The sequence below is a fragment of the Phacochoerus africanus genome, chromosome 1, assembly GCF_016906955.1.
Source record: "Phacochoerus africanus isolate WHEZ1 chromosome 1, ROS_Pafr_v1, whole genome shotgun sequence".
In the NCBI taxonomy this organism is placed as follows: domain Eukaryota; kingdom Metazoa; phylum Chordata; class Mammalia; order Artiodactyla; family Suidae; genus Phacochoerus; species Phacochoerus africanus.
The window spans coordinates 134,397,764-134,423,615 of NC_062544.1; the positions used below are offsets into that span (position 1 = coordinate 134,397,764).

Sequence of the window (25,852 nt, forward strand, 5' to 3'; positions counted from 1 at the left end):
GTACCCCTGCCTAATACGCCTCCCTCCGTCCTCTCTGTGCCAGGTCAGATCCCACCCAGCTTTAGTTCCCAGTTCAAGACTACTATTCCACTCAGCCCTGCACACCACCCCAAGTGCCCCCTTTTCTGATTGAATATCTTTCTTATAACTGTATCACTGGCAGCAGAGTGGGGATTCACTCCAGTCTTCAATTCTATTTCCATGTCTTATCTCCCCAACAAGACTAAATGCTCAATAACAGAAAACACACAGGAACTCTGTCAACAGAGACGGAGCATGCAGTGCTAATGGAAAAGGAGTGCTAATGTTCTGGAAGCTGACAGGGGACTGACTGATCACAGCAAGGCCATTAAGAGCCCAGGTTCTGAAGGCCAGCAGGACAGGGTTTCTTCATCTCTTTGAGGCTGTTTCCATACCTGTAACCTGGAGCCATAATAAAATGGGGACATAACCCAAATCGTATGGAGCCTGAGAGTAAAAGAGATGATGAATATTAAGCACGGAGCACAATGCCCGGCATGCAGTAAGCTATTATTATTATAATAGACCAACTGCCTGATTCAGCCAATGTCATTATTAAGCAAGCACTGCCTCAATGGGGAGCTTTGTTGTCTTCAAACCATTAATTGACTACTTTGTGTTAACATGCTCCAGACATATTGCATTTGTTAGCTCATCTAATTTACCTAATTCTGCCTATTTTATGGATAGTCGAAGCACAGAAACCTTAAATGACTTATCCAAGGCCACACAGACCTGAAGCCAGTCAAATGGCTCCCATACTCTTAACCATACTACTACAGAGGCCCTCCACATCTCTAATGGCAAGGGACAACTTTCTGACATTGACATTTTTGAATCAAAAGCAGGATTTGGCTTTGTGAACCATGGCTTAAGATTTCAGAATGATCAGGGCTTGGCTTGGGCCAAACTGTATCTTAGAAGTTTTAGTAGGGATGGAGTAAGCACAGGTAGTTGTAGAAGTTGTAGAAGTCCCAATAAAGAGAAAAACCTAGGTTAATAACTACTCAAGAAAGCCATCAGAACAAAGCAGGCTAGCCTGACTAGTGGAGGTGGAAGAATTGCCTCAGGTTGCTGGGTGGAGGCTGGGATGAGGCCTGCATTCAGATTCAGACCAGAGGGAGGAGTTTGAGGACTGCCCTTCTGCTGAGGTGAATACACACCTTACAGGATACTAAGGAGGAGCTACTGCTCTAACAGAGAGGAAGAGGCAGTCTTTTTCAACCCCTATTCCCCTTGGATGATAAACCTGTAGCCCACCGGGTCCTGGGGGCAGTGCTTACGTGCCTGCCCGCTAGTACCTCTCACAAGCATCCTGTCTTAATAAGTCTATTTCTTGCCTATCACTTTGTCTCTCGCTGAATTCCTTCTGTGCGGAGGAATTAAGAACCTGAACCTCAGTAAGTCCAGACACCAGCTAAGTGATTCTAATTTAAAACTGTGGTTCAAGCCCCAATCTGGGATTATGCTGGGTTTGAGTTCCTGGCACATGGGTTCAAGTCCCTATGTGGGTTTAGGCTGTGTTCAGGCCATTTTCAAGGAATTTGCTTCTCTGTCAATTGGATCAAGGGCTGTCATTTGTTCAATACAAGGAGAATGATGAGCATAAGAAAAATGTCCAGGAAGTACCATAAAATTATAACTTCTTATGTAAGACAAAAACTGTGACATAGATTAATATAAAAGGCATTTTGGGAGTTCCTAACACGGCTCAGTGCTTAACGAATCCGACTAGGAATCATGAGGTTGCGGGTTCTATCCCTGGCCTTGCTCAGTGGGTTAAGGATCCAGCATTGCCGTGAGCTGTGGTGTAGGTTGCAGATGTGGCTCGGATCCCACGTTGCTGTGGGTTAGACCTCTAGCCTGGGGAACCTCCATATGCCAGAGGAGCAGCCCCAGAAAAGGCAAAAAGACCAAAAAAAAAAAAAGGCATTTTGTTGATCATATTAAAAACTGGAGAGGGAATCAGAACAGTATTTCTAGCCACCAGCATCCATAGAGAAAACAGAAAAGAGGTAAATGCATCTGGTTTAACATTTAAAAGGTGAAGAGGGGAAAGTGATGAAACCACAGAGAGCAAACCGCAAATCTATGAACTCCAGGCATTAGAAGATGAAGTGATCCCCAGGAGCTGGCACAGGTTCACAAAAACTGAGGCCATCCCTTGGACTGGCCTGGACCTGGGAGCCCTGTGCAAAGACTGTGCGTGGGATTTAAGAAGGCATATGACTATTTCCTGTGTCTTCTTCAGGGTGAAATACAGAACATAGGGTATATGATTATAAAGCTGACTGGATTCACATCTGACCTTACAGATAAGGCTGATTTCAACCCGAAGGAAGGGATCTAGTAGAAAGGTAAAAAGCTTTGACATCAGACTTCTTCGACAGTTCTTTACTATTTCAGGTAAAAATATAGAATGTTCATTCTAATTCCTTAAGGGCAGAAACCTTACTAATTCCTCTTCAGCTCCCTAGTGCCTCATCTTATGTTTCGAACACAGAAAGGGCTCTAAAAATGATGACTTACTGGAGTTCAGGAGTCAAGTTTACATAGAGCATTACAGAAGTAAAAAGATCAGGAGAAGATCAGGAAAGAGCTGGGATGACAGATGTTCGTTCCCAAAAGATTAAAGTAGGTGGATGGAATAAACCGAATCCGACAAGGCAAAAACCAAGGAACAAATACAAAGCTCTTTGAGAGCTGATGAAAATGAGGAATTATAATTAAACAACAATATCTGAGACAAAAACCTTAATGGCTTTGGATAATGGCAAACTGAGAATGAATAGTGGGAAGAGGTTTCCAACATTAAGCAGATGAGCTCCCAGGCCACATTAACACAGGAATGGGGATAAAAACCAAAAGCAACAGCTCCTCTTTACTTTCTGGCCAAACCTGGAGAGCTATACTTAACCTGGAAGATACTTTAAAAGGATACTGAGCCAAAATGGTACAGGGGGAGGAGGGGGAACTGATAAAGTAGTGTGCCTAAAAAGAGACCAGGAAGGGCAAAGAAGTGGAAATTCTGGAACTGTAAGAATCATTTAAAAGCAGAAGAGGCTGACCTAGAGGCTTTAGAAGGGATGAGGTAGTAATCCTCCAGATGGATAAAAATAGATACTTGAAGAGAGAATGGACTTTTTCTACATGGGTTTGGAATTGAAACTAATGTAAAATAAGTAGATTCAGTCCAATTCAAAGGAGAGCTTTCAAACAATCTAAGGTGCTTCAGAGTAGATCCCGTCCCCTCATCCACCAGTCAGTCTCCAGGCACTGGAATGGTTCAAGCCAAAGGATAAGCCATCACATGCTGCCAAGAGTGCACGGGGAATTGACCCACCAAATAAAGGCTGGCGAAGAAGGAGATGTTGCCAGACACTTTGATTCTATGACTGACTGAATTACAATGATCATCACCAAGACAAGTGATGCCAGTGTTAGCTTCAAGCCTCACAAGGGAGAGATGACTTTGTTGGGAACGTATGAGGGAGCTCCAGGCAAAATATATCATTTCTGGCAGGGAAGACTGCATGTGCAAAAGCAATGAAGAGCTGAAGCTTATGGCAAATTTGGGAACTGGTGAGTGCATGTGACAGGAGAGAAGGAGGGTGCCTGATCAGCAGGAGTGGGGGCCAAAATATGAAAGATGAGGAAGAGGACAAAAAGCTTCCTGAGCCCAGCTCAGGTACACATTTGTTAGGCTTTTATCCTTAGCAAAGGGAAGTCATGGAGAAATGCTGAGCACAACAACCACAATCAAAAGGGCACTTGGGATGATAGCACTGGCACTGTCACTAGAAGAAAACAAGATGGACAGTGAGAGGAGACCCACCTTGGCTCAGTGGAAATGAATCTGACTAATATCCATGAGGACGCAGGTTCAATCCCTGGCCTCGCTCAGTGGGTTAAGGATCTGGTGTTGCTGTGAGCTATGGTGCCACAGACACGGCTCAGATCTGATGTTGTTGTGGTTGTGACATAGGCTGGTGGCTACAGCTCCGAATTCAACCCCTAGCCTGGGAACCTCCATATGCCATGGGTGCAGCTTTAAAAAGACAAAAAAAGGACAGAAAGTGAGACTGTGAGGGCAAGTTAGATAGACAGGACATTCTGGCAGGAAATGAGAAAATATAGATCTGAATTAAAGGAAAGGTAGTGAGACCAAAAAGAAGAATTTAAGTGAAAGAAGTTAAATAGGGAGAATTTGAAAGACCTGCTGGACTAATCCACTGGGAAAGCAGACACAGACACACTTGAATCAGGGAACCAAGACATGTCACCTTACCTAACAGTAAGACCGAAATCCCCAAAACATCTAAAGTTACAACTATTCCCAATTACTGATCCATCATGGTTTTATAGGGTACATTCAGTATTTTTCATGTATAAAAATTATAAGATTTTGTAGTTATCTTTGAATCTGAAACAGTCACCAAAAGTCTATTGAAACAATGTTCGCAAAATTAACTCCTCCAGGGAGTTTCCAGCATAGCACAGTGGGTTAAGAATCTGACTGCAGTGCCTCGTTGCTGCAGAGATGCAGGTTCAAAAATCCCCAGCCCGGCACAGTAGGTTAAAGGATCCAGAGTTGCGACAACTGTGGCTTGGATTCAATCCCTGGCCTGGGAACTTCCATATGCTGGAGGTGTGGCCATAACATTAAAAATAAATAAATTCTTCCAGGGACAGAAAGAAAATATGCCAGGCAAATACTGACCAAAAGAAAGCTGTATGGATAGATTAAAAAAATCTCTAGAAGAAAAAAAATCAAGATGGCTATTTGGGTAAGTTTTACTGAAAATTCAAGGATGGGGGAGTTCCCGTCATGGCTTAGCGGTAAGAAGCCCAACCAGTATTCATGAGGATGTGGGTTCGTTTCCTGGCCTCACAAAGTGGGTTAAGGATCTGGCATTGCCATTAGCTGTGGTATAAGTTGCAAATGTGGCTCGGATCCCTTGTTGTTGTGGCTGTGGTGTAGGCCGGCAGCTGCAGCTCTGATTCAACTCCTAGCCTGGGAACTTCCATATGCTGTGGGTGGTGTGGCCCTAAAAACAAACAAACAAACAAACAAACAAACAAAAAAAAATTCAAGCAAGAGCTCCCTTCAATCTTACACAGGCTATTTCAGGGAACAAAAAAGGCAACATCCCCAAATTCACTTTATCAGGCTGTCATAATCTTGATAACAAATGCAGAAAAAGCAAAAAAGAATGGAAAATCATAGGCTAACTACCTTCCCTTCCTATCTCTTGCATATGCAACACACAAACACACAGAGTTAGCAAACCAAATTCAGGATCATTATTTAAATAATGCATCATAATCAAGATAGGTTTATTCCAGGAATGCAAGACCTCACTTAAGCTATGTATTTTATAAACGCCATTCATAACATTAACAAATCAAAGGAGAAAATCCTTAAGATCATCTCAAAAGAGGAAAAATATGCAATAAAATTTGAGGGCCATTTGAGATCAAAACTAAGATTAACAGGAAAGTTTCTTAACTTGACATAGGCTATCTACAAAAGCCTGCAGCAAACATATTTAATGATGAACCGTTGAAAGCTTTTTCTAAAAGATAAAGCGCAAGATAGGGAAGTACATTACCACCCTATCTGTTCAGTATTTTACTAGAAGGTCTAGCCAGTACAGTATGATGAAGAATAATAACAACAACAACAAAAAGAAAGATAAAAAGAATGGAAAAGAAGAAACCAAATTATTATTATTTGCATTGCTTTATTGCCTATATCGAATAGTAGGGAGAATCTGCCCCTAAGTAACAGAGTTCAGCAAGGTAGCTGGATATAAAAATCAACCTAAAAAAGGGAATTACATTTTTACATTAAACAAAGAGTTTAAAATAAATTTTTTTTGAAAAATACCATTTACAAAAGCAACACCTAAAACGAAAGAATAAATCTACCAAAAGATGTGTACAGTTTTTACGGAGAAAGTTATAAAATGCTATTAAAAGGCATTAAAGAAAATATAAAAATCACACTATGTTATTGCAAAGAGGCTAAGTGTTTTAGTCTCCCCAAACTGATTAACAGATTCAAAGCAATTCCAATCAGAGTGCTATTCATGGAAATTGACAAGATGATTCTAAGATACAGAGCTTCAGTAACTAAGAAAGTCTGGAATTGGCACATGATAGACAAGTAAATCAGTGGAACTGAAGACACAACCTGAAAACAGATCCATGTATATATGTAAACTTCATATATGACAGAGTGAGCACTGCAGGATGCATGGGGGAAAGGATGGACTATTTAATAAATAAAACTGGAATAAGGTTATCCATATGGGGGAAAAAATGAAACTCGATCCCCTATCTCATAAAATACACAGAAATAAGTTCCAGGTGGACTAGAGACTTAGATGCTAAACCCCAAAGAATAAAAATTTTACAAGAAACTATATGAGAATATCTTTATGACAAGCAAATCAAAAATCTTTCTTAAGAAACAAAAAGCATACCCATAAAGGAACATATTGATAAATTCTACAACATTAAAATTAAAAACTGCTGTTTATACAGACACTACAAGGAGACTGGAGATAAACTACAAACAGGGGAGAAATGTTTGCAACATATTTAACCAATAAAGGACTAGTATCCAGAATACCAGAGAAACCTAAAAATCAAAAAGAAAAAGATAGCCCTAATAAAAAGTAGGCAACACAACAGACAGACATTTCACAGAAGAAGGGATGTGAATGGCTCATAAATACACGGAAGGCTGTTTAGCTTCATTAGTTACCAAGAAAATGAAAATGAAAAATAAAAAGAAACTCGTTCACACCCACGGAGAATTTCAAATTTTAAAATTTGAACAATACAAGTGTTGGCATTAAGACTGAGCCAGGGGAAAAAAAAAAAAAAAAAAAAGGAGTTCCCAGTGGCTGCAGCTCCGATTAGACCCCTAGCCTGGGAACCTCCATATGCCGTGGGAGCGGCCCAAGAGATGGCAACAACAACAACAACAACAACAACAACAACAACAACAACAACAAAGACAAAAAAAAAAAGACTGAGCCAGGGAAATTCTCATACACTGCTGACAGGAGTGTAAGTTGATATAAACGGGTACAGCCACTTTGGAAAAAAACTTGGCATTACCCACTGAAGTTTATCTGGCCTACAACCACCCCCTGAATCCCAGAAATGGACTCACTCACTCAAAAAGTTGCACAAGTGTACCACGAAGCATGAACAAAGATGTTCAGAGCCATATTTTCCTAAAAACCCCAAATGGAAACCATTCCTCAACAATAAAATTTACATTACAATAAACAACTTGCAGTCAATTCAGGCAGCAGCGAAAGAACTAAATAAATTAACTACATCTCTGTGCATCATCATGGATAAATCTAAAAAAAGAAAAAACATTACCTGAAAAATGCAAGTAATAGAAGAACACATACACAATGATGCTATTTACCTACAGTTCAGAAGCCAGTAAAACTAAAACTACACTTGGGAAAAACATATAGATGGCAAAACCGTAAGGAAAAGCAAGGCAATGATTAACACAAAGTTCAGGGTTGTGATTACTAGAGGGAGGAGGGAAATACAATTGGGACTGGTCCCATTGGGTGCCTCTAGGAAACTGGTAATATTCTGTTTCTTAAGATTGGTGGTAAGTACACTCATGTTCACTTTTTAATTCTTCTTTGAACAGTACCTATATTTTTAGATTATTATAATATTTCATAAGAAAATAACTAAATTCTATAAACACACAAAAAAGGCAAATAAGAGGTAGCCTTCAAAAGATAACTGAAACCAATAGTTCCTTTAAATAATTTAAAAAAAAACCCCAAAACCCAACAGAGGCAAAGAAAAAAAAAAAATGAGCCATTACCCATAATTATGAACTTAAGTGCCAATCACCCCAAAAGAGGCTAAATTCTGTAAACAGAAGAATTTCTTTAACAAAAGCCAATAGCCCGAGAATTATTTTTCCCAAATGAAGTCTTATCATTCATTCAGCCATGCAAGTCACCAACTCAGCCGTCATCCTCCGAGGTGCCTTCTCCCTCTCTCTCCAAATCCGTCCGAGTTCCAAGTCCTGCTTCCCTGGTCAGGCTACACTCATCCCTCACAAGGACTTTTCCAGCTGGTCTAACAGGCAATTCACACTATTATCCAGTAATGTCCTCCCAGAAAGTGCCTAAAATCCTTCACCAGCCTCCCACTGCTCTTAAGATCAAAATAAAAATTATCATTATGTAGAAAGTGCTATACAGTCAGGCTTTGCCTCAATCACCAGCCAAATCTTGACAGATCCCTCAAAACCACACACATATGCCTTTTATGTTTCAGTCACCCCAGCTGAACATCCTATGTCCTTTCAGTTTCTTGAACACATATACAACTGTCTCCTGTCACAGAGACTCTGTAAGGGGACCTTCTACATCTTGCGAAATCCACCATCTCTCTTAAGTTAACTCCTGCTTGTACTTCAACACTCAAAGCAAATACTTCCCCGGAAAAGTTTCTCTGAACATTACCTGCCCCTTCTCCTACCCCTGCTACCAGACCAGGTCAGCTATCACCTGCTTTCACAGCAGCATGAATCTTTTTTCTTGCAGCACTTTCCAAGATTTTGCTTTTCCTTTTTGTGTATGTGATTATTTGATTAATATCTCTTTCCCCCTAGACCATAAGTTCCACAGTGGAGGTGGGGAGGGGCATTCTGGTTTTTCGCTTATCAGTGTAGGCTCAGAACCTTAGCCTAGAATGCTGCACATAGCAAGAACTCATAAATACTTGTTGAATGAATGGATGGATGGCACAGACACTCCAGCCTAAAGTAGTCAGAACTTAAAAAATCACTATACCCCCACTTGATAACAAGACCCCAAAAGATGTGAATCAGAGTAGGTATATGGCCTCATCTCTCACTCCAAAACCTCAAGAGGAGAGCCCATTTTATGTGGGCAGGTGATCTTTGAAAAAGTATGATCAAAAGAAACATGTTACACTGTCCCATAAGATGAGAAAATTTGTGTAAGCTTTCATTTAAAAAACAAAACCAAAAATGTTCTCAGATAAATCTGGAGCAAGGCTGAATCTTTCTGATAAAAAGATAAGACAAACCTAGTATTTACCTCCTAAACATTCTAGATTTGAAATTTCCTTTTGAAATCAGGGGTTACAATCATGCTTCTGAAACATACATATGTGTAGTGCGGACATGTTCAGAATATAAGCTTCACAATTTCTTGAGTTTTATAATTAATCTAGTATTTAGTAAAGTGGAGATCCTTTGCCAATAGTTTTATTCATATGGCTCCAGTTTACCCAGCTTAAGTGAAATCCTTTTAACTCTTGTACCCCTTAAACCAAGTATATAGGACATTTGCTGACAACTGTAATTTTAAACATCAAGTTGAAAATGAAGTGAATTTCTTTCAATAAAAACTAAGTCCTGGAGTTCCCTTGGTGGCGCAGTGGTTAACGAATCCGACTAGGAACCATGGGGTTGCGGGTTGGATCCCTGGCCTTGCTCAGTAGGTTAAGGATCTGGCGTTGCCATGAGCTGTGGTGTAGGTTGCAGACGCGGCTTGGATCTGGCGTTGCTGTGGCTCTGGCATAGGCTCACGGCTATAGCTCCGATTGGACTCCTAGCCTGGGAACCTCCATGTGCCGCGGGAACGGTCCTAGAAAAGGCAAAAAGACAAAAAAAAAAAACTAAGTCCTATTTTTCTTGAAACTTTAGGATAGTCTAAGGATAGAAATAAAATCCAAATTGGCTGGCAAACTTTCTTGGAATGGCCACAGGTACTTAAGGCTGGATGAGAGAAGATGTTTTATTCTTTGCTCAAAGTGTCTCTGGGTTCTAGGTAAGGTATCAAAAATGACACTGCCAGCGAATAAGTTTGGATGTGTATGTGGCTTGAGGGTACAGCACAAGAAAGGGCCTGAAGAAAACAAGATCATCTGAACAGACATCACTTTTCACATTGCACTCTGTCATTTAAAGCACACCACATAATTATAAATCTGTGATGTAAAGTGATATCCACCACAAGGCTAACAGCAGTTCATCTGCACAAAGGACAAATATGCCAGGACATTAGAGTCTATTCTACGATCTGATGTGTTGTTGTAAAACTGAGAACACATGCACAGTAGACTTTTATCTGCTGTCTTTTTTTCTACTCTATAATTTCCTGTCAATAATAATATGGTACACCCAACAAGGAGATAAACTCATTTGAAAATAATGTCAAATTACTACTTGACCTAAATGCTAAATTCATATTTGAGAAATCTCAAGCAAGCATTGATGGATTATCTAATTATTGTCTATTTCATTGCATTCAGGGCGCAAGGGCTTTCTTTTTTCATTTATTTACTGATTTAGTTGGGCCTTGAGCGCAGGCCACCATACTTTTTACTCAATCGGTTCTTTAATATTCTGCTACATTTGAGGGGGAAAAAATAACAAACATCATCCTTGTAATTTCTTAAAATGCACATCACGGAAAAAATAAAATTCATGTTCACTGTAAAACAAAATGTTTCATGTTCACTTTTATACAAAAAGTTAAGTACAAACAGAAAGGCCACCTATAAATCTACAAGCCAGAAATAACTTTTATCAACATTAATGTGCTTCCTTCTAGGGTTTTCAATCTGTGAATACATATTTCTTAATGTGATTGAGCCGTTTTAGCAAATATGGCTTTATATATACATGGCTATTTCCATTTAACTTTCCAGTTATGATTTTTCATGATAGTGTAGTATTGTTAACCTTCTGAGACAGTGGGCTCCTTGATGCAGGAATTTTGACTTGAACTAACCTTCAGCACTGAGTACAATGCCAGTCATAGCAGACGCTCAATAAATTTTAGATTCAATCAGACTCTGAACTCAAACAAATTAGCCATGAAGAAAAGAAATATGTATAATTACAAATAATTGAGTTCAATAATTATCATTGATACATTATTAATAATTAATAAGCAATTATAAATATTTCAGATGAACATGGTTGGAGCTAAGAAATTATTACACACAAGTAGCTCCCTTTTGGAAGGAGAATTCAATGGAATGGCTCTCCATGCTCTCCTTCAGCTACACAGTAGACCACCTGGTCTGTCTCTTGCTCAGGTGCGCACAAACTGGAGATGATGACGAGAGGAACGTCTGGAGTTGAAGGTTGGGGTACTTTCCTCCTTCTCAACCAGCTCATGTTCTCTGTCTCCAGAGGAGGGGATGGCACCTGAATGCAGGTCCCATGATGGTCAATTCCTGCACCTCTCTCCTCAGGGAAATGGCAGCGCAGTCCCAATGCCACCCTCTTGGTCAATGTTGCTCAGTAGTAAGTAAGGGACAGGGAAGGGATCTAAACATCCATCCACCCAACTCAACCATCTAGACACCCACGCACTGCTCTCTCTACCTGTCTCTCTCTCTCATATTCCTCCAAACTATGTAAATACATCTCTGCAAAAAGTTACTTTACATTTCCTTTGCCATTCATCTGGATACATAATATCTGTGTAGGTAACAGCATATATCCTTTTTTTGTGACTAGAATAAAAAGAATGGGATATACACTGAAGGTCCTAGAGAGAGAGGTTTAGTATTCTGTAACGAGAGGGTAAGACTGCTATTTTTCTTTTTTCTTTCTTTTTTTTTTTTTTTTTGTCTTTTTGCTATTTCTTTGGGCCGCTCCCACGGCACATGGAGGTTCCCAGGCTAGGGGTCGAATCAGAGCTGCAGCCAATGGCCTACGCCAGAGCCACAGCAACTCGGGATCTGAGCCGCGTCTGCAACCTACACCACAGCTCACGGCAACGCCGGATCGTTAACCCACTGAGCAAGGGCAGGGACCGAACCCGCAACCCCATGGTTCCTAGTCGGATTCGTTAACCACTGCGCCACGACGGGAACTCCTGACTGCTATTTTTCATTTAAGCTTTTTACTGAATTAGAAAATTTTCAGTTCAATGAGCATTTACTAATAAGGGAAAGGCATTTTGCTAGGCGCTAGGCTATCAAGTTGAGTGAGTCTTTTGCCCTTTATGACATTCACAGTACAGATTTCTTTGGGCCCTTCTTCTTTGGATCAGCAATTAACAATGAAGTCACAAAATCATTCCTCACAGAATCATACATCTTGAGATTGAACTTCTATCACAACCCACTCCCAGGTCTATATAATCACTCATTCCAAATTTCATTCTTTTCTTATAACGATACTCAGCTTTTTGTTTTTAAAGTTTTAAGTTAACACATAGGACTCTGAAAAGCAAAAGATGTCTCTGCCCAAGAACTACATGCTGCCATCATGACAAAGGCTTGGCATTCCCAGAGGCTTCCTTCACTCAGCTACACAAGCAGAACATACAACTGAAGAAGGAAGTGACCATTTTGCAGCTGGCATAAATCTCCAGCTCTGGAAGTTGAGTTTCTATGTCTCCAACTTAGTTCAAGCGACTGGCAGAGACTGCCAGGAGTCCCTGAACCCCAACTCCAGTTTCTCAGGCAAGGCAACCGCTCCGTGGCCATACTTTGGGCATTTGAGAATCAATGTACAAAGTGCTTCCTTTTGGAAACCAGGATGGTTGTTCTTCTAACCTTCAGATCAAGTATCCTGTCATTTAAAAAGGTTGGTACCCACAAAATATGATTTTTGCTGCCGATCCATAATTAGATACTAGCGAAGTTTACTTTTCTCTTAAATATAAACATAGATCTATTACAATCTTCCTGCACTCTAAAAAGGTTGTTTTATGCACTTTATGGGGTAACTGCACTTTACTTTGGAGGCCACTGCAATAGCAGGTTTGGAGAATAAATGTTTACATCAAAATGACAATTTTACAATATGAGAAAACTATCCAGGAAAAAAAGGTAGGAAATAAAAATAGAAAATAGTCTGCTTCACGAAAATACTAATTTATCATTTTAACAAAAGCAGAAGCTTCTATGAGGAAAAGACAACACACACCTGTGTAACAGCTGACACTTTTTTTAAACCTTCCAAAAGGCCATACTCAGTGAAAATATCTAAAAGTGGATCAGAAATTTGCTGATACCCATCCATTTAAAATACAATCTGTCAAATTCTTTCAATACTCTATTACTGTCTGTATTTTATAAGAGAAAAACTATTTCCTGGAAAGTTATTTAAATTGAGAACAGCAAATAAATAATCAATGATAAAATTATATAAACATCATACATCACTTACAACCTAAAATATACCCCAAGAAGGCCCTTTTCCAACATCTTTCCCCATCTCCGGGAGAACAAAACTCTCTATAGCCCTATTTATAATTTTCCCGGCTTCTATTTATTCAGAGAAGTAGTCAGAGCAGGAAATGGGACCAGTCAAAGGATCACAATCAATCTCATCACCTTCACAACATGCTGTGAGTGTAATTAATCCTCTATTTATTTAGGGGACTTCACACCCCTTACATTAAGGCAGCAACTCCCTGCTGGCTTCGGTTGAGATAATTATGTTATAACAAGGATTGGGTTTCAATCATATTTGGCAGAAGAAAAAGGAAATTGTACTTGAAGTTGTCAGTTTTTTTAAAAAGCTTTCTTGTGACTCCATTCAAAGGACGCTCTTGACAAAGCTCTCCTTAAACAGAGCACTTTCTAAGTACGATAACCGCACATATGCCACATTAATCAATGTAAGCCTCTTCTCTGAATGAGACATGAAGACCATCCAAGTACAGGGAAAACTCTATCTGCAGGAAAGAACATGGCTTTACAAAACCTGACTCGATCAATCCCCACCTGAACCCACTTGCTCCTGCAGGTGGGTCTCATCCACCAAGAATCCTCCCAAGCCTTCTGACTGGCAAAAATACGTTAGAACAGGGAGGTGAAGGAAAATACCAATTTGCTCACACAGTAGCTAATTATAGCCTGTGAAAAGCCAGGGCTCCGGCAAGCCAAAACCAAGGATTTGAGAAGTCTGGAGCCAAGTATCCGGAAAGAAAACGAGTAAGGACAGAGACAAAACCTAGCAAAGCCACGGCTCGCAAATGGGCCTGACACACAGGTGCCTCCACGGACCTGCTCTCCAACCTGGGAGCTGCCTAGCCATTCCTGCCAGGTTCTATCTCTGTTACAAGAATTTAAGAGTCTCAATTTCCCCTCCACCCTCCTCCTCATTTAGACAATTAATATGATATATGAAGTCTTGTCCATTTTATTTTTATAAATCTCTATTTTTATTAATAGAGCATGGCACAATGCCCACAGTAGATGTAGGACTAAAAATGATAAATTATCTCCAAATTTCTAAAAATTCTCCAATCTGCCAAACCTCTTTTTTTTTTTTTTCACGGTCTGGATTAGAATGTTTGTAGGTATTCTACCCTTCCTCTCAGGTATCTCAATATATCTCAATAATATTTCATTAACCTTTCAATAGTATTTAAGCTCTTGGAAAAGCAAAATGTGCAAGCATCTGAGCTTTACTGATGTGAGTTCCAGTTCTTAGTGAAAAACAAAACAAAATGTGCTCTCCTGGAACTGGAAAAGGACGTTAAGTAAAAACTTGGAAAATCGAAACAAACCCATGGAACTTAGCTAAAAATAATGCATCAATAATGGTTCCTTAATTGTGACAAATGACCATACCAACGTAAGGAGTTAATAACATTGGGGAAACTGAGTGTGGGGTGTCTGGGAACTAACTCTCTGTACCATTTTCACAATTTTTCTAAAACTAAACCTAAAACTCTTCTAAAATAAAAAGATAACCTTAAAAGGAAAAAGAAGGCTAGAAATTACAAACAAAAAAACAATGAAAAACGGCACAAAACTTGAACATTCTACAGAATTCTTTGGCTAGTTTTCTCCATGTGTACAGTTAGAGCAGGCATTCATGTCTTTACAAAGGGTTATTTCAGCCTGAAATCTTTAGGAACATCCGTAATCCCATGATTTATTGGCACATTTCTTGTTTGAGAAGTCTAATGAAGAGCAGCAGCCCCCAGTGGGCACTGCTGAACTACTGGTGATAAGGTGAAGGCCCATTAAGTAAATCCCTTCTATATGAAACCGCACTGAAGGGCTACAAGTGAATGGATATTGGCAAGTACTAATCTTTTCTTATGGAGATAAAACCCACTTCCGTCCAGCATGAATTTGTGGATTTAATTAAAAATAAACAGTAAAACTAAAGAGCAACTTGACATGCCAGCATAAGCGCCTTACCAAGAATGATTTCAATTCAAGGGAGGTTTAACTTGCTTGAAATTCTGCACAATTGTTTCTTGAAATTTCTATATGCTAATCCATTAGCAGCTAATGTAACACTTAACGATGAACCATTTGTCAGAGAAGTAACTTCCCCTGCAGAAGTGAAACCACCTAGAGTGTCTGATCATCACTGGTATGCTTGAAGTGGACACACCTCGGAATCACCCTCAGCCCTGTATTTTTATTCTGAGCATCAGTGACACAGGGCACCATAGCTGTCAGCACTCTCCCAGTTGTGGCTCACAGTGTTGTCCTGGGATTGCAGCAGGGTCCTGTTAAGGTGTCTGCCTACCCACATGCACCCTTCTCTGAGAAACGCAACAAGCTAGTGACAAAGTGAGCCCTGGGACCATGTGTATACCAACCACTTTAGTGGTCACCCTTCACCCCAAGCCCACTGTGACCAAGGTAACTAGACCAGGAGAAAACACTGACCCCTGCTGGGCCAACCACATTCTCCCTCTGCGGGAATCAGAAACCAGTACTCTAGCCCAACTCACCTGAAACCAGACACAGGGAAACTCAGAGCCTTGCAACAGCCATCCTCCTATGCATGCAGCAAGAGAAGAGGGCAGAACTTGCACAGAAGCAGTTTGAGGGACCACAGGTCACCAGAAAGTAAGCTGATTGCCGCACTTCGTGGCTTGAGCTCTTGGGGCCCAGCTGCACTCCAGCACCTGGGTTCCAGAGGATAGCCTGCAGCCTCCTAAAAAGGCCCCACTTTTACTAGAAAAGTCTGTGCGGGTTTCTCGTACATAACCAAGTGATTTCTAAGTCAAGAACACAGCGAGAGTCTCCAGCATACTGAATGGAGAAATAAGGGTTTCATATCTGCCTCTGTTACTAAAACATCGTGACCCCAGGCTAACTGCAGACTCTCTAATTCAATAATAAAGGGGTACTATTAGGACAGATAAAACTGTGATCCAAATGCAAAAAAAGCCTCCTGTCTATCTTTGCCCTTCCAGTGCATCAAAGCTACAACCAGGAAGTCTATTCTCTGGGTTGCTTACATGTCTGACTTGCCTGCTTCTCTGCATGATGTTATTTTCCCAGCCAGGAATGCATCCACTCCTGATTATTATTATACTCATATGTGTAACTGTCCTGTGTAACCAGATACCATTTTTTATGTTTTGCTATTAATTCACATCCCTTCTCCGTCCAACTCTTCTCCAGACATCTTTTCCAGCTGTGATCCAAATGTTCCCGACTCTCTCTTTATGGATGCTCCTTAGGGACCTCAAATCAACATTTCTGAAACTGAACTCCTCATTTTTCCTCCATCTCACTACTCTTCCAACCTACACCCTCTCCAATATTATTTATTTCAGCAACAGCCTAGTTAACTGGTCAAATCCAGATCTCACCTTTGACTGCTCCCCTTTTCACTCTCCCCTAAGATCCTATCATTAACAAGTCCTGTCTTGCCTACCCCTTAAATCTGACCACCAGTCTCCTTCCCAACTCTCACCACCTTGGCTCAGGCTACAACTTCCTTTAGCCTGGATCACCCACCTCCAAACCAGCCTTTGAGCATTGAGTCTGAGCCCCGCCCTCACTCCAATTCATTCTCCACGATATGACCTGATGGGTCTCCCCAGAATTTAAAGCTCACTGTGTTACTCAGACAGATACTCCAGAGCTCAACCTCTACAGTGGCTCCACTTTCTATCAGGACAAACTTCAAACATCTCCATGGGGCCAGGGCTCTATAAGAACTCTCCTGTCTCATTTCTTTCATTTCTTTCCTCCCATTTCAGTACCAAGGAATGGGAGCTCCAAACATTGTGGGTGTTCAAGCTCTTTAAAAGGACCTTTTCTTCAGTCCCTGCTATCTAAAATACTCTTCACCCCTGCTTCCTCATCCACATCTGATTTTTCAGCTCTCAGCTTCAACTCTTCCTTCCTTCCTACCCCTCAAGACTAGGCATGTGGCCTCCTGTGTGCTCCCACAGCACCCATACTCCCCACTGTGACCTCTAGCAGGCTAGTGCACAATATTCCCCTGGCATCTGTACTCCCCACCAGAGGACCAGCTTTTAGGTGGCAAGTCTCTTGATCACCAGAGTATCTCAGCACCTGGCAGAGAGCAGGGCTCAACAATTAGTGGTTGAAAAGAATAAATAACTCCACTTTTACACTTGGTGCTAATGTTTCACCTCTGCACATGAAGTATTCACTCCCTCGGCTTTTGGCAGATAAACCAGGAGCAAGAGAAAGGCAAAAGGAAGAGATCTAGGAGTTTCCATTGTGGTGCAGCAGAAACGAGCCTGACTAGGATCCATGAGGAAGCGGGTTGGTTCCTGGCCTTGTTCGGTGGGCCAGGTATCCAGCGTTGCCATGAGCTGTGGTATAGGTTAAAGACGCCGCTCAGATCCTGTGTTGCTGTGGCTGTGGCCTAGGCCAGCAGCTGTAGCTCCAATTCAACCCATAGCCTGGAAACTTCTATATGCCATGGGTGCAGTCCTAAAAAAAAAGGGGGGGGGGGATGATATCTACACTGTTGTCAGGAACATAACGCTATTTCCTACCAAAGCACGTAGACAGAGGATAGAGCAATGATACGGTCCTAAGTTTTCTAAACTGTTAAGATTCCAGAGCAGAAATGGCTTGGGCTTATTCACAACAGAGGAGAGTGAAGTCTCAGATTTACTAAATGAAACAAAACTATTTAGTGGCAGAGTTGTCTCACTCTACAAACTTTGTACATTAGTGTCCAAAGTGTTGCAAAATAAGATTTCATGGGGGGGAGGGGTAAGAATGCTAAAAAGGGGTGAAAAAAATATATGCACCAAGAGTATTAATCACGGTAAACCATTCATCAGTTCCATGAAAAAAGGTTCAGCATTTCAAAGACATGTGCTTTCCTTTTCTCTTACAACTATTTACCTTAAAAAACTACACTGGAGAAAAAAAGATTTAAAACCTTCATGGCAAGCTCAGTTAGGATTTTAGACTTCAATTTCTTTTTTCACAATAAGGAACAACCAGAGCTCCTGCTGTGGCTCAAAGGGATGAGCAGCATCTTGGGAGCACTGGGATGTGGGTTTGAACCCTGGCCCAGCAGAGTGGGTTAAAGACCTGGCGTTCCCGAAGCTGTGGCTTAGTTTGTGGGTGTGGCTTGGATCTGGTTCCTGGCCCAGGAGTTTCATATGCCATGGGGCAGTCAAAAAAAATATAAATAAATAAATAAATAAGGAGCAACCAAAATTTTTCCATGCAGAAAAACAAAATAATACTATACTCTATCCAGTGTCATTTCAAACAACACTACACATTAAAATCATAAAGTATCGGAGTTCCTGTCGTGGCGCAGTGGTTAACGAATCCGACTAGGAACCATGAGGTTGCGGGTTCGGTCCCTGCCCTTGCTCAGTGGGTTAACGATCCGGCGTTGCCGTGAGCTGTGGTGTAGGTCGCAGACGCGGCTCAGATCCCGCGTTGCTGTGGCTCTGGCGTAGGCCAGCGGCTACAGCTCCGATTCAACCCCTAGCCTGGGAACCTCCATATGCCGCGGGAGCGGCCCAAGTAATAGCAACAACAACAACAACAAAAGACTAAATAAATAAATAAATAAATAAAATAAAATAAAATCATAAAGTATCAAATTTTCTTCAGCGAGCATAAACTTGTAATGAGGAACTGATTAGATTTTTTTGAACACTATGCTACAGATATTATGCTATAAAGAAAAAGGATTTATAGAGTACTATCATAAGTATTAAATAAGTCACAAAATGATATGCGCAGCATTATTTCCACTGGTTTAAAAATGCACTGGAAAAATAACTAGAGAAAATATTAAAATACTAGCTCTGGCTGCATTAGATGAAGTCTCAGAGTAACCTGCTTATTAGGTCTTATTTGAGAGGCAGGGCTGGAACACGTATGGTTTTTTTAATGGTACAAGCTTTTCCACCCCAGCTCATACCAAAGGGTGTAAAATGCTAAACTTTCAGAGGATCAGAACTACCAGTTCTCTTTGTGAGTACAGCCCACCAGGAAAGAAATCAGGGGAAAGTGAGATCTTGAGTGTAGCTAAAAATTTCAATGAAAGTAAAGTTAGAACTGATTCAGTTTGTTTTTGTAAAACAAGGAGAAATGCTCCTTCAACTGGCCTTACTAGGTACCATTCAATCCAACTAAAATTTACTATGTTCACAAAGGGCTACGATGGGCCCAGAGAGGTGTCCATTCCCATGAACTTTAACATTTTATTTATTTAAAAAAAGTATTTTTTGGAGTTCCTGCTGTGCCATAGTGGGTTAAGAACCCAACTGTAGTGCCTGGGGTCGCTGCCAAGGTGCAGGTTTGATCCCTGGCCCCAGTGGTTTAAAGGACCCCACGTTGTCATAGCTGCAATGTATGTTGCAGCTGCAGCTCAGATGCAATCTCTGGCCCAGGAACTGCTATACGCCAAAGGTGTGGCCATAAAAAAAATTTTTTTTAATTTTTTTAAATTAACGTAGAGTTGCTTTACAATGCTATGCTAATTTCTGTTGTACAGCAAAGTAGCTTAGTTATACATATATACATTTTTCTTTTTTTTGTATTGCCTTCCATTATGGTTTATCCCAGGAGACTGGATATAGCTCCCTGTGCTATATAACTTTAACACTTTGGAGGGAGAAAGAGATACGCACCTAAATTACTACAATGCAAGGCAGGCCCAAATGGTCTCTAAACCAAGTGTCATTGGAACATCCTGGAGGAAGATAAAGGAATCCTTAATCTATCATGCTACAGAGAAAAGCTCTCTACAGGTAGGACTTTTTTCTCACTCTCCATCGCCTGCAACCCCATACCATGGGCAAAGACAACTGCTTGTCTAGGTGGCATATCTGGAAAAACACAAAATCCGGACCCAGAAGACCCGAGACTATGACAGACCTATCTCTTATAAGGTGTATGACCTCAAGAAAACCACTTCCACATGCTCCCACCCAGGGCCTATTTGCTGCAGTCGCCACCACATTGGAAACCTCCAGTGAAGCTACAGTGAAGGATGGTAGGGAGTGTTCCTTTTCAGAAAAATTATTTGTAGAGTCTGTAACTTGGAATAAAAATACAGGAGCTTCAGTTTTTAAGATCTGCAAATATGCTCTACAAGACGCAGATATCACAAGGAAAACCACGAAGCACTAAAGCAAAACTTCATAATTGTTGCCCTAACTTCATTAATTTGGTTTAAGGATGACTTCGCTACCCATATTCCAGTAAGTTTTTGCCAAAGCAAATGTCTGACTATAAAAATGGAATGCTAGTCAGAATTCAGCACTTGTCCGGTATTTCAAATAAAATTTTATACAGTCATCATTACAATCAAATAGAGACTGAGGAAAAGGCAAAACTATTTTAAAACATAAAAATAAGGTGCTAGATTTCACTAATAAACTGTATGGGAAAGAAATAAAATAGGAGGCAAAACTATTTTAAAACATAAAAATAAGGTGCTAGATTTCACTAATAAACTGTATGGGAAAGAAATAAAATAGTAAGGAAGAAATTAGTTATGAAAAGTATGGACACTCACTGCAGTATTATTAATTCACAGCCAAGAAAGTTCACACAAAAGATGATACTGGAAAGCTCAATTATACTGTGCTTGAAAAATTATGAATGAAATTAGACAATTTAATTAAAATTAGGTTATCTTATCTCAAAGGGGAGAAAAAATAGCTGGGCTAGACCAGAGTTAAAATGCAAAACACAGAGTGAAAACAAGACAGACTCTTTGGCAAAAGGAAAGTTACAGTCAAACGGGTAAATTTGAAAAAAATGTTCCCAAACTAATTTGAAGAGTTCCTGCTAGTTTCTCTCCTCTATTTCACTCCCCAATAAGCTAATATCTTTCTAAAAATTATTATTATCCTAACAATGACTAGGAACCTAAGAAGGTCGTTTTATTTCCTGCAACTTAAAACCAAGGGAAAAAAATTTTTTTTAAGCACAAGAAAGTCCTATTAAACCCCACATCAACTTGAGGGCATACACCCTTCTACTTCAATGAAACACGATCTTCTCTCTAGTTAATAAAGAATGCCACAAACAGAGAAAGGAAGCACTCATGGAAACGGGATCCTGGCACAAACCTCAATGCTCATTACATGCTTATAAAATCCTCACCCTGAAAGAAAAAAGAAAAACCTAAACCCTCACAAATAGACTATTTCAATTTAATTTTATTATGAAAACAACAGGAAATGACAGCAGGGTATTTGATAAGCTCAATTAGCAGGAGGATCAAATGAAGTGATGACATACCATTATGACCTCAGGGGTTAAAGATGCAATTTTCCATCTGGCGAAATCTAGATTTCCAACATGAATGCTGACACCACCTGCTGTATGTTATTAGGCATTATCCTGAGCAGTCCCTAAGCATTTTGCTTACAACAGGTATAGCCTCAAGTTTTTTTCTTATTGCACTCTGCAATATCGTGAAATTGCTTCTCCATGAATAGAAATCAAAAATAAATTCTATATAATGACTCACTCAGAACAGGCATTAAAAGCCACCCTAAAGCATTCATTTACCAATCATAGTAATAGTAAAAATATCATGATCATTTTTCTTCTAAGTCATGAATGATGTTGTGCCATCATTTTCAATAGCACTTATGAATTCCAACCAAAGGCTTTCATTGTATGTTCTCAATTAACAGTCTCCTGCTCCTGAAATAGATATTTTGGGCATGTCAGATAAGAATCAGGTCTATAGAACAACCTGCACAAAATGAAAATTCACCGCACTTTTTTTTTTTTTAAATGGCTGCACCCACGGCACATCGAAGTTCCCAGACTAGGGGTCAAATCAGAGCTGCAGCTGCCAGCCTACACCACACCACAGCTTGCCAGATCAGAGCTGCATCTGTAACCTACACCCACAGCTCACAGCAATGCCAGATCCTTAACCCACTGAGAATGGCCAGGGATCAAATCTGCATCCTCATGGATTCTAGTTGGGTTTATTACCACTAAGCCACAACAGGAACTTTTTTTTTTTCACTGCACTTTTAAACTTGATATACTTCCTTGAGCGAGGTAATTGTAAATATATATATATATTTAACATACCAAGTGCAAGGGACGCATTTGGGAGTGTTTAGACCCTCAGAAACATTTTATTAGGCTCTGAAGGTCACTGTTCTTATACTTTGAATAGTGGATTTCATAGGTCAGTTGTTAACCAATGAGGGCACAGCTCTCACTGTGGTTAGATTTAGGTCTATAGCCTGTGATATTTACACATACGCCCCCACATACATATTCATACCTCACTGTAAGTCAACTTACAGACACGGGTTCAGATACCCAGTCTTGAGATTTCACTGAGGACAGTCAATACCATAACAATGAAGAGTCAGAACTGTGTTTTAACACTTACTTTCCAGGCTATACCAATTTTTTCTTGTAAAATAAACTTTTCATCACCTGTGCCTCTTCCCTAACAACTTCACCAAGCTCTCCTTGTTGATCCAGTACTTCTTAAGTGTATGGTAGCTGTATGGGTTTCTCTCTCATTAAAACTTATTCTCCAGGTAATTTCATTTTCTTCCTCCCTGGAAGGCAGGTACATGCTCTAGAAATGCATGTAAAACTTGTAACTCAAAACTTACTTGGCTTTCTGAATCCACACACAGTAGTCTGATATGTAGAGATCATTTAGAATGTAAGCTGGATCGTTTTCCTGAAAGATTTTGTGAATGTCCAGTAGACACTTTAAAACTGCACTTTTACCTGGAGGAAATTGAAAAAAATAAAATTATCCTTAAGAAAAAACACATGATTTTTTAAACTGAGAAATTCACATACTGGGGGGTACTATATTTACAGCAACTCAGAGTTTTAATGATTTTGTGAATATTTTTCATATTTTTTGATTGTAAGAAATCATATCAGTACTGTTAAGTCCAAATTCCTTTATTTCTTAAGAACTATGAAAAATCTTTATACTCTATTGTTATAGTTGAATAATTGTGGTTGCCATAAAAACACCATGAAACAAAACTAGGTATATTAAATGACAGGGAGAGAAGTTTTCCTAAGTAAATGAATATTTAAATGCGTCGTAATTTTAATTAGATTATGTTTTAATTAAAGCTTTCAAAATACCATGGGAAAGTATATTTTAGTTTTCAAACTTCTCTATTTCTTATGTCAACTATTTTTGCCAAAGAATCATCGAGTACAAACTTAAAATTTACTCACCTGAAAGAATTGAGGAAAACTCAGCTGAAAAGTAAAATATCATAGCACTACTTCAAAACGAAGCCAACAAAAATCACTTGGAAAAAAGCTCAAAAGTACTAAAGTCTTGTTCAACCTAATTACTTCCTCCTGGCTGTGAAATGAACCTAATTTTAATCCAAAGCAAAGCCTACAAAAGGAACCCTTCACAACTCAACAATTCCCTATGCGCGCCCAACTTCAAGATAGTCCCTGAAATTTATTAAGTATAAGGCAAATTACTAAACCTATACTGGTACTACTTCCTTTGATCTGTGAAACACAGCATTTTCTAAGTCTGTTTCATTCTTTATAGTTCTAAAATGTGAAACTACTGTCTGATTAAAGAAGACAGTGGATGTGCTTTCATCAACATTTCCCACTTGACTATTAGATGTGATAAAGGAATTGTGAGCTATATAATGACCTCTCAAGATGCCAAAATTGCTGCCACTAAACTTTTAACACAATTAACACTAGAAAGTCAGCTTGAAAAGATCGGGGACTTCTGTTTCATGTGGTGGTTAATCCCCAACACCTAAAACAGAATCTTGCAGCAGCAGATTTTAGCATTTTAAGAATGAATGAATAAATGACACAGTAATCGCTTGCTTGAACCCTTGCAATGTGTTCCATTTTGTGGCCCCAACACACCAGGCCCTGATGAGTCTTCCCTGGAAATGCCTCTTGCAGCTGCCCTTTCCTCACCACTCCCTGACCACCAATCCTCACTCACGCCTAAATGAGACACTCTGCCTCATCCCTCGGATTCCACTCTCTTCCCCTCTTGCCCTCTGAAACACATTTTTCTTTTTAATGATTTTTATTTTTTTCCATTTTAGCTGGTTTACAATGTTCTGTCAATTTTCTACAAGCAAGGTGACCCAGTCACACATACACATATACATTCTTTTTCTCACATTATCATGCTCCATCATAAGTGACTAGATATAGTTCCCAGTGCTATACAGCAGGATCTCATTGCTTATCCATTCCAAAGTCAATAGTTTGCATCTATTAACCCCATATTCCCAGTCCATCCTGCTCCTTCCCCCTCATTTTTAAAGCACTGCTTTTGTTGAGTTCCCTCCCTGCAGGTGCTTTCAAGGCTCTGTTGACTTGTTCATGGCCCCTTCCCCACACCTGGAATGCCTTTTCTTCTCCCTTCGACCTGGCAGAATCCTAGCCAGCCTTCAAGGCCAAGCTCAAGTTTTCATCCCTCAAGAAGCCTGGACTGACTTCCCTAGTCCTCAGGGCTCTTTATTAAACCCTGCAGAGGACGAGTCCCGATATGGCTCAACAGGATCAGTGGTGGCAGCTTGGGAGTGCTGGTACACAGGTTCAATCCCCAGCCCAGCACAGTGGATTCGATGTTGCTGCAGCTTGGTGCATGGCTGAGGCTTGGATCTGATCCCTGGCCTGGGAGCTCATATGCAGCGAGGCGGCCAAAAAAAAAAACCAAAACTGTGGAGGAAAGAAGCAGAAAGGACACTCAGCTGATTCTCCCTATAACCTCCCTTGCTCATCACAGGAGAAACTGAGGCTCAAGGGTGGTAAGATACTCAGAGTGCCACTGAATTGAGGGCCCAGGATCCAAATTCTGATCTTACTGACTCCAGACTATCTGTGTGTTCTTGGGCTACATCACATTTTTATTACTCAAGAGTTAAGCAAGTAGTAAGCTCAAGATAGGGATCATGTCTTTTTCAGAAATGTTCACTATTTATGTGACTTCCTCATATGCAGAGAGGAAGAAGGTGGATAAACTCAATGGGTTAAGAGAAAAAAATACTTAGAAGGCCTAAAACTACACTAGGTTAAGGCAAGGTCTTTGTGACTTGTCAGAGTGGCCCAAGTTAACTGATTAACGTGGCTTCCTCCTACCCCAACCACAAGTCTATTTCATTTACAAAATAGGATTTCAAGAGTGTGATGGCAGGAGGAGGGATTATGATCAAAACTCACAGAACTGATGAAAGCCAATTAGCCATGTTACCCAAATAGGAAAAAGTCAAGAGAGAACTAAATAAACTGTGAGAATTTTTGGAATGGTTCGAACTGCAAAAGAGAAGAAAATGTCAGGGCAAGCATGTGCCTATTTCTTACTTTCTGTCTCTTCTTTGTGGGGAGGGGTCAGGGCAAAGGAGTTTGGTTTTATGACAACTACTAACTTCAAGATTTAGAAGTCAACCACATGTCTTTACCAAAAAAATAAACTGTTCACTTGAAACTTGTATAAGCTCCTCTACAGCATACCGTCTCTCTCAAGATGGAACGTCTTACTAATACAAGCAGGTTAATAGAAAATGCAGGATTTGGAGCTGGGCCTCACAGCAAA

General features: G+C 40.2%; 1 protein-coding gene across 1 annotated transcript in view; it reads right to left on the reverse strand.

The window, feature by feature from the left end:
- Positions 1 to 25,852, reverse strand: part of SHQ1 (SHQ1, H/ACA ribonucleoprotein assembly factor) — a 108,698-nt gene that overhangs the window by 24,179 nt on the left and 58,667 nt on the right. Inside the window, exon 10 of the mRNA XM_047779233.1 lies at positions 22,905 to 23,025. Coding sequence (XP_047635189.1) covers positions 22,905 to 23,025 — 121 coding nt within the window. The remainder of the gene's footprint in view (positions 1 to 22,904; positions 23,026 to 25,852) is intronic.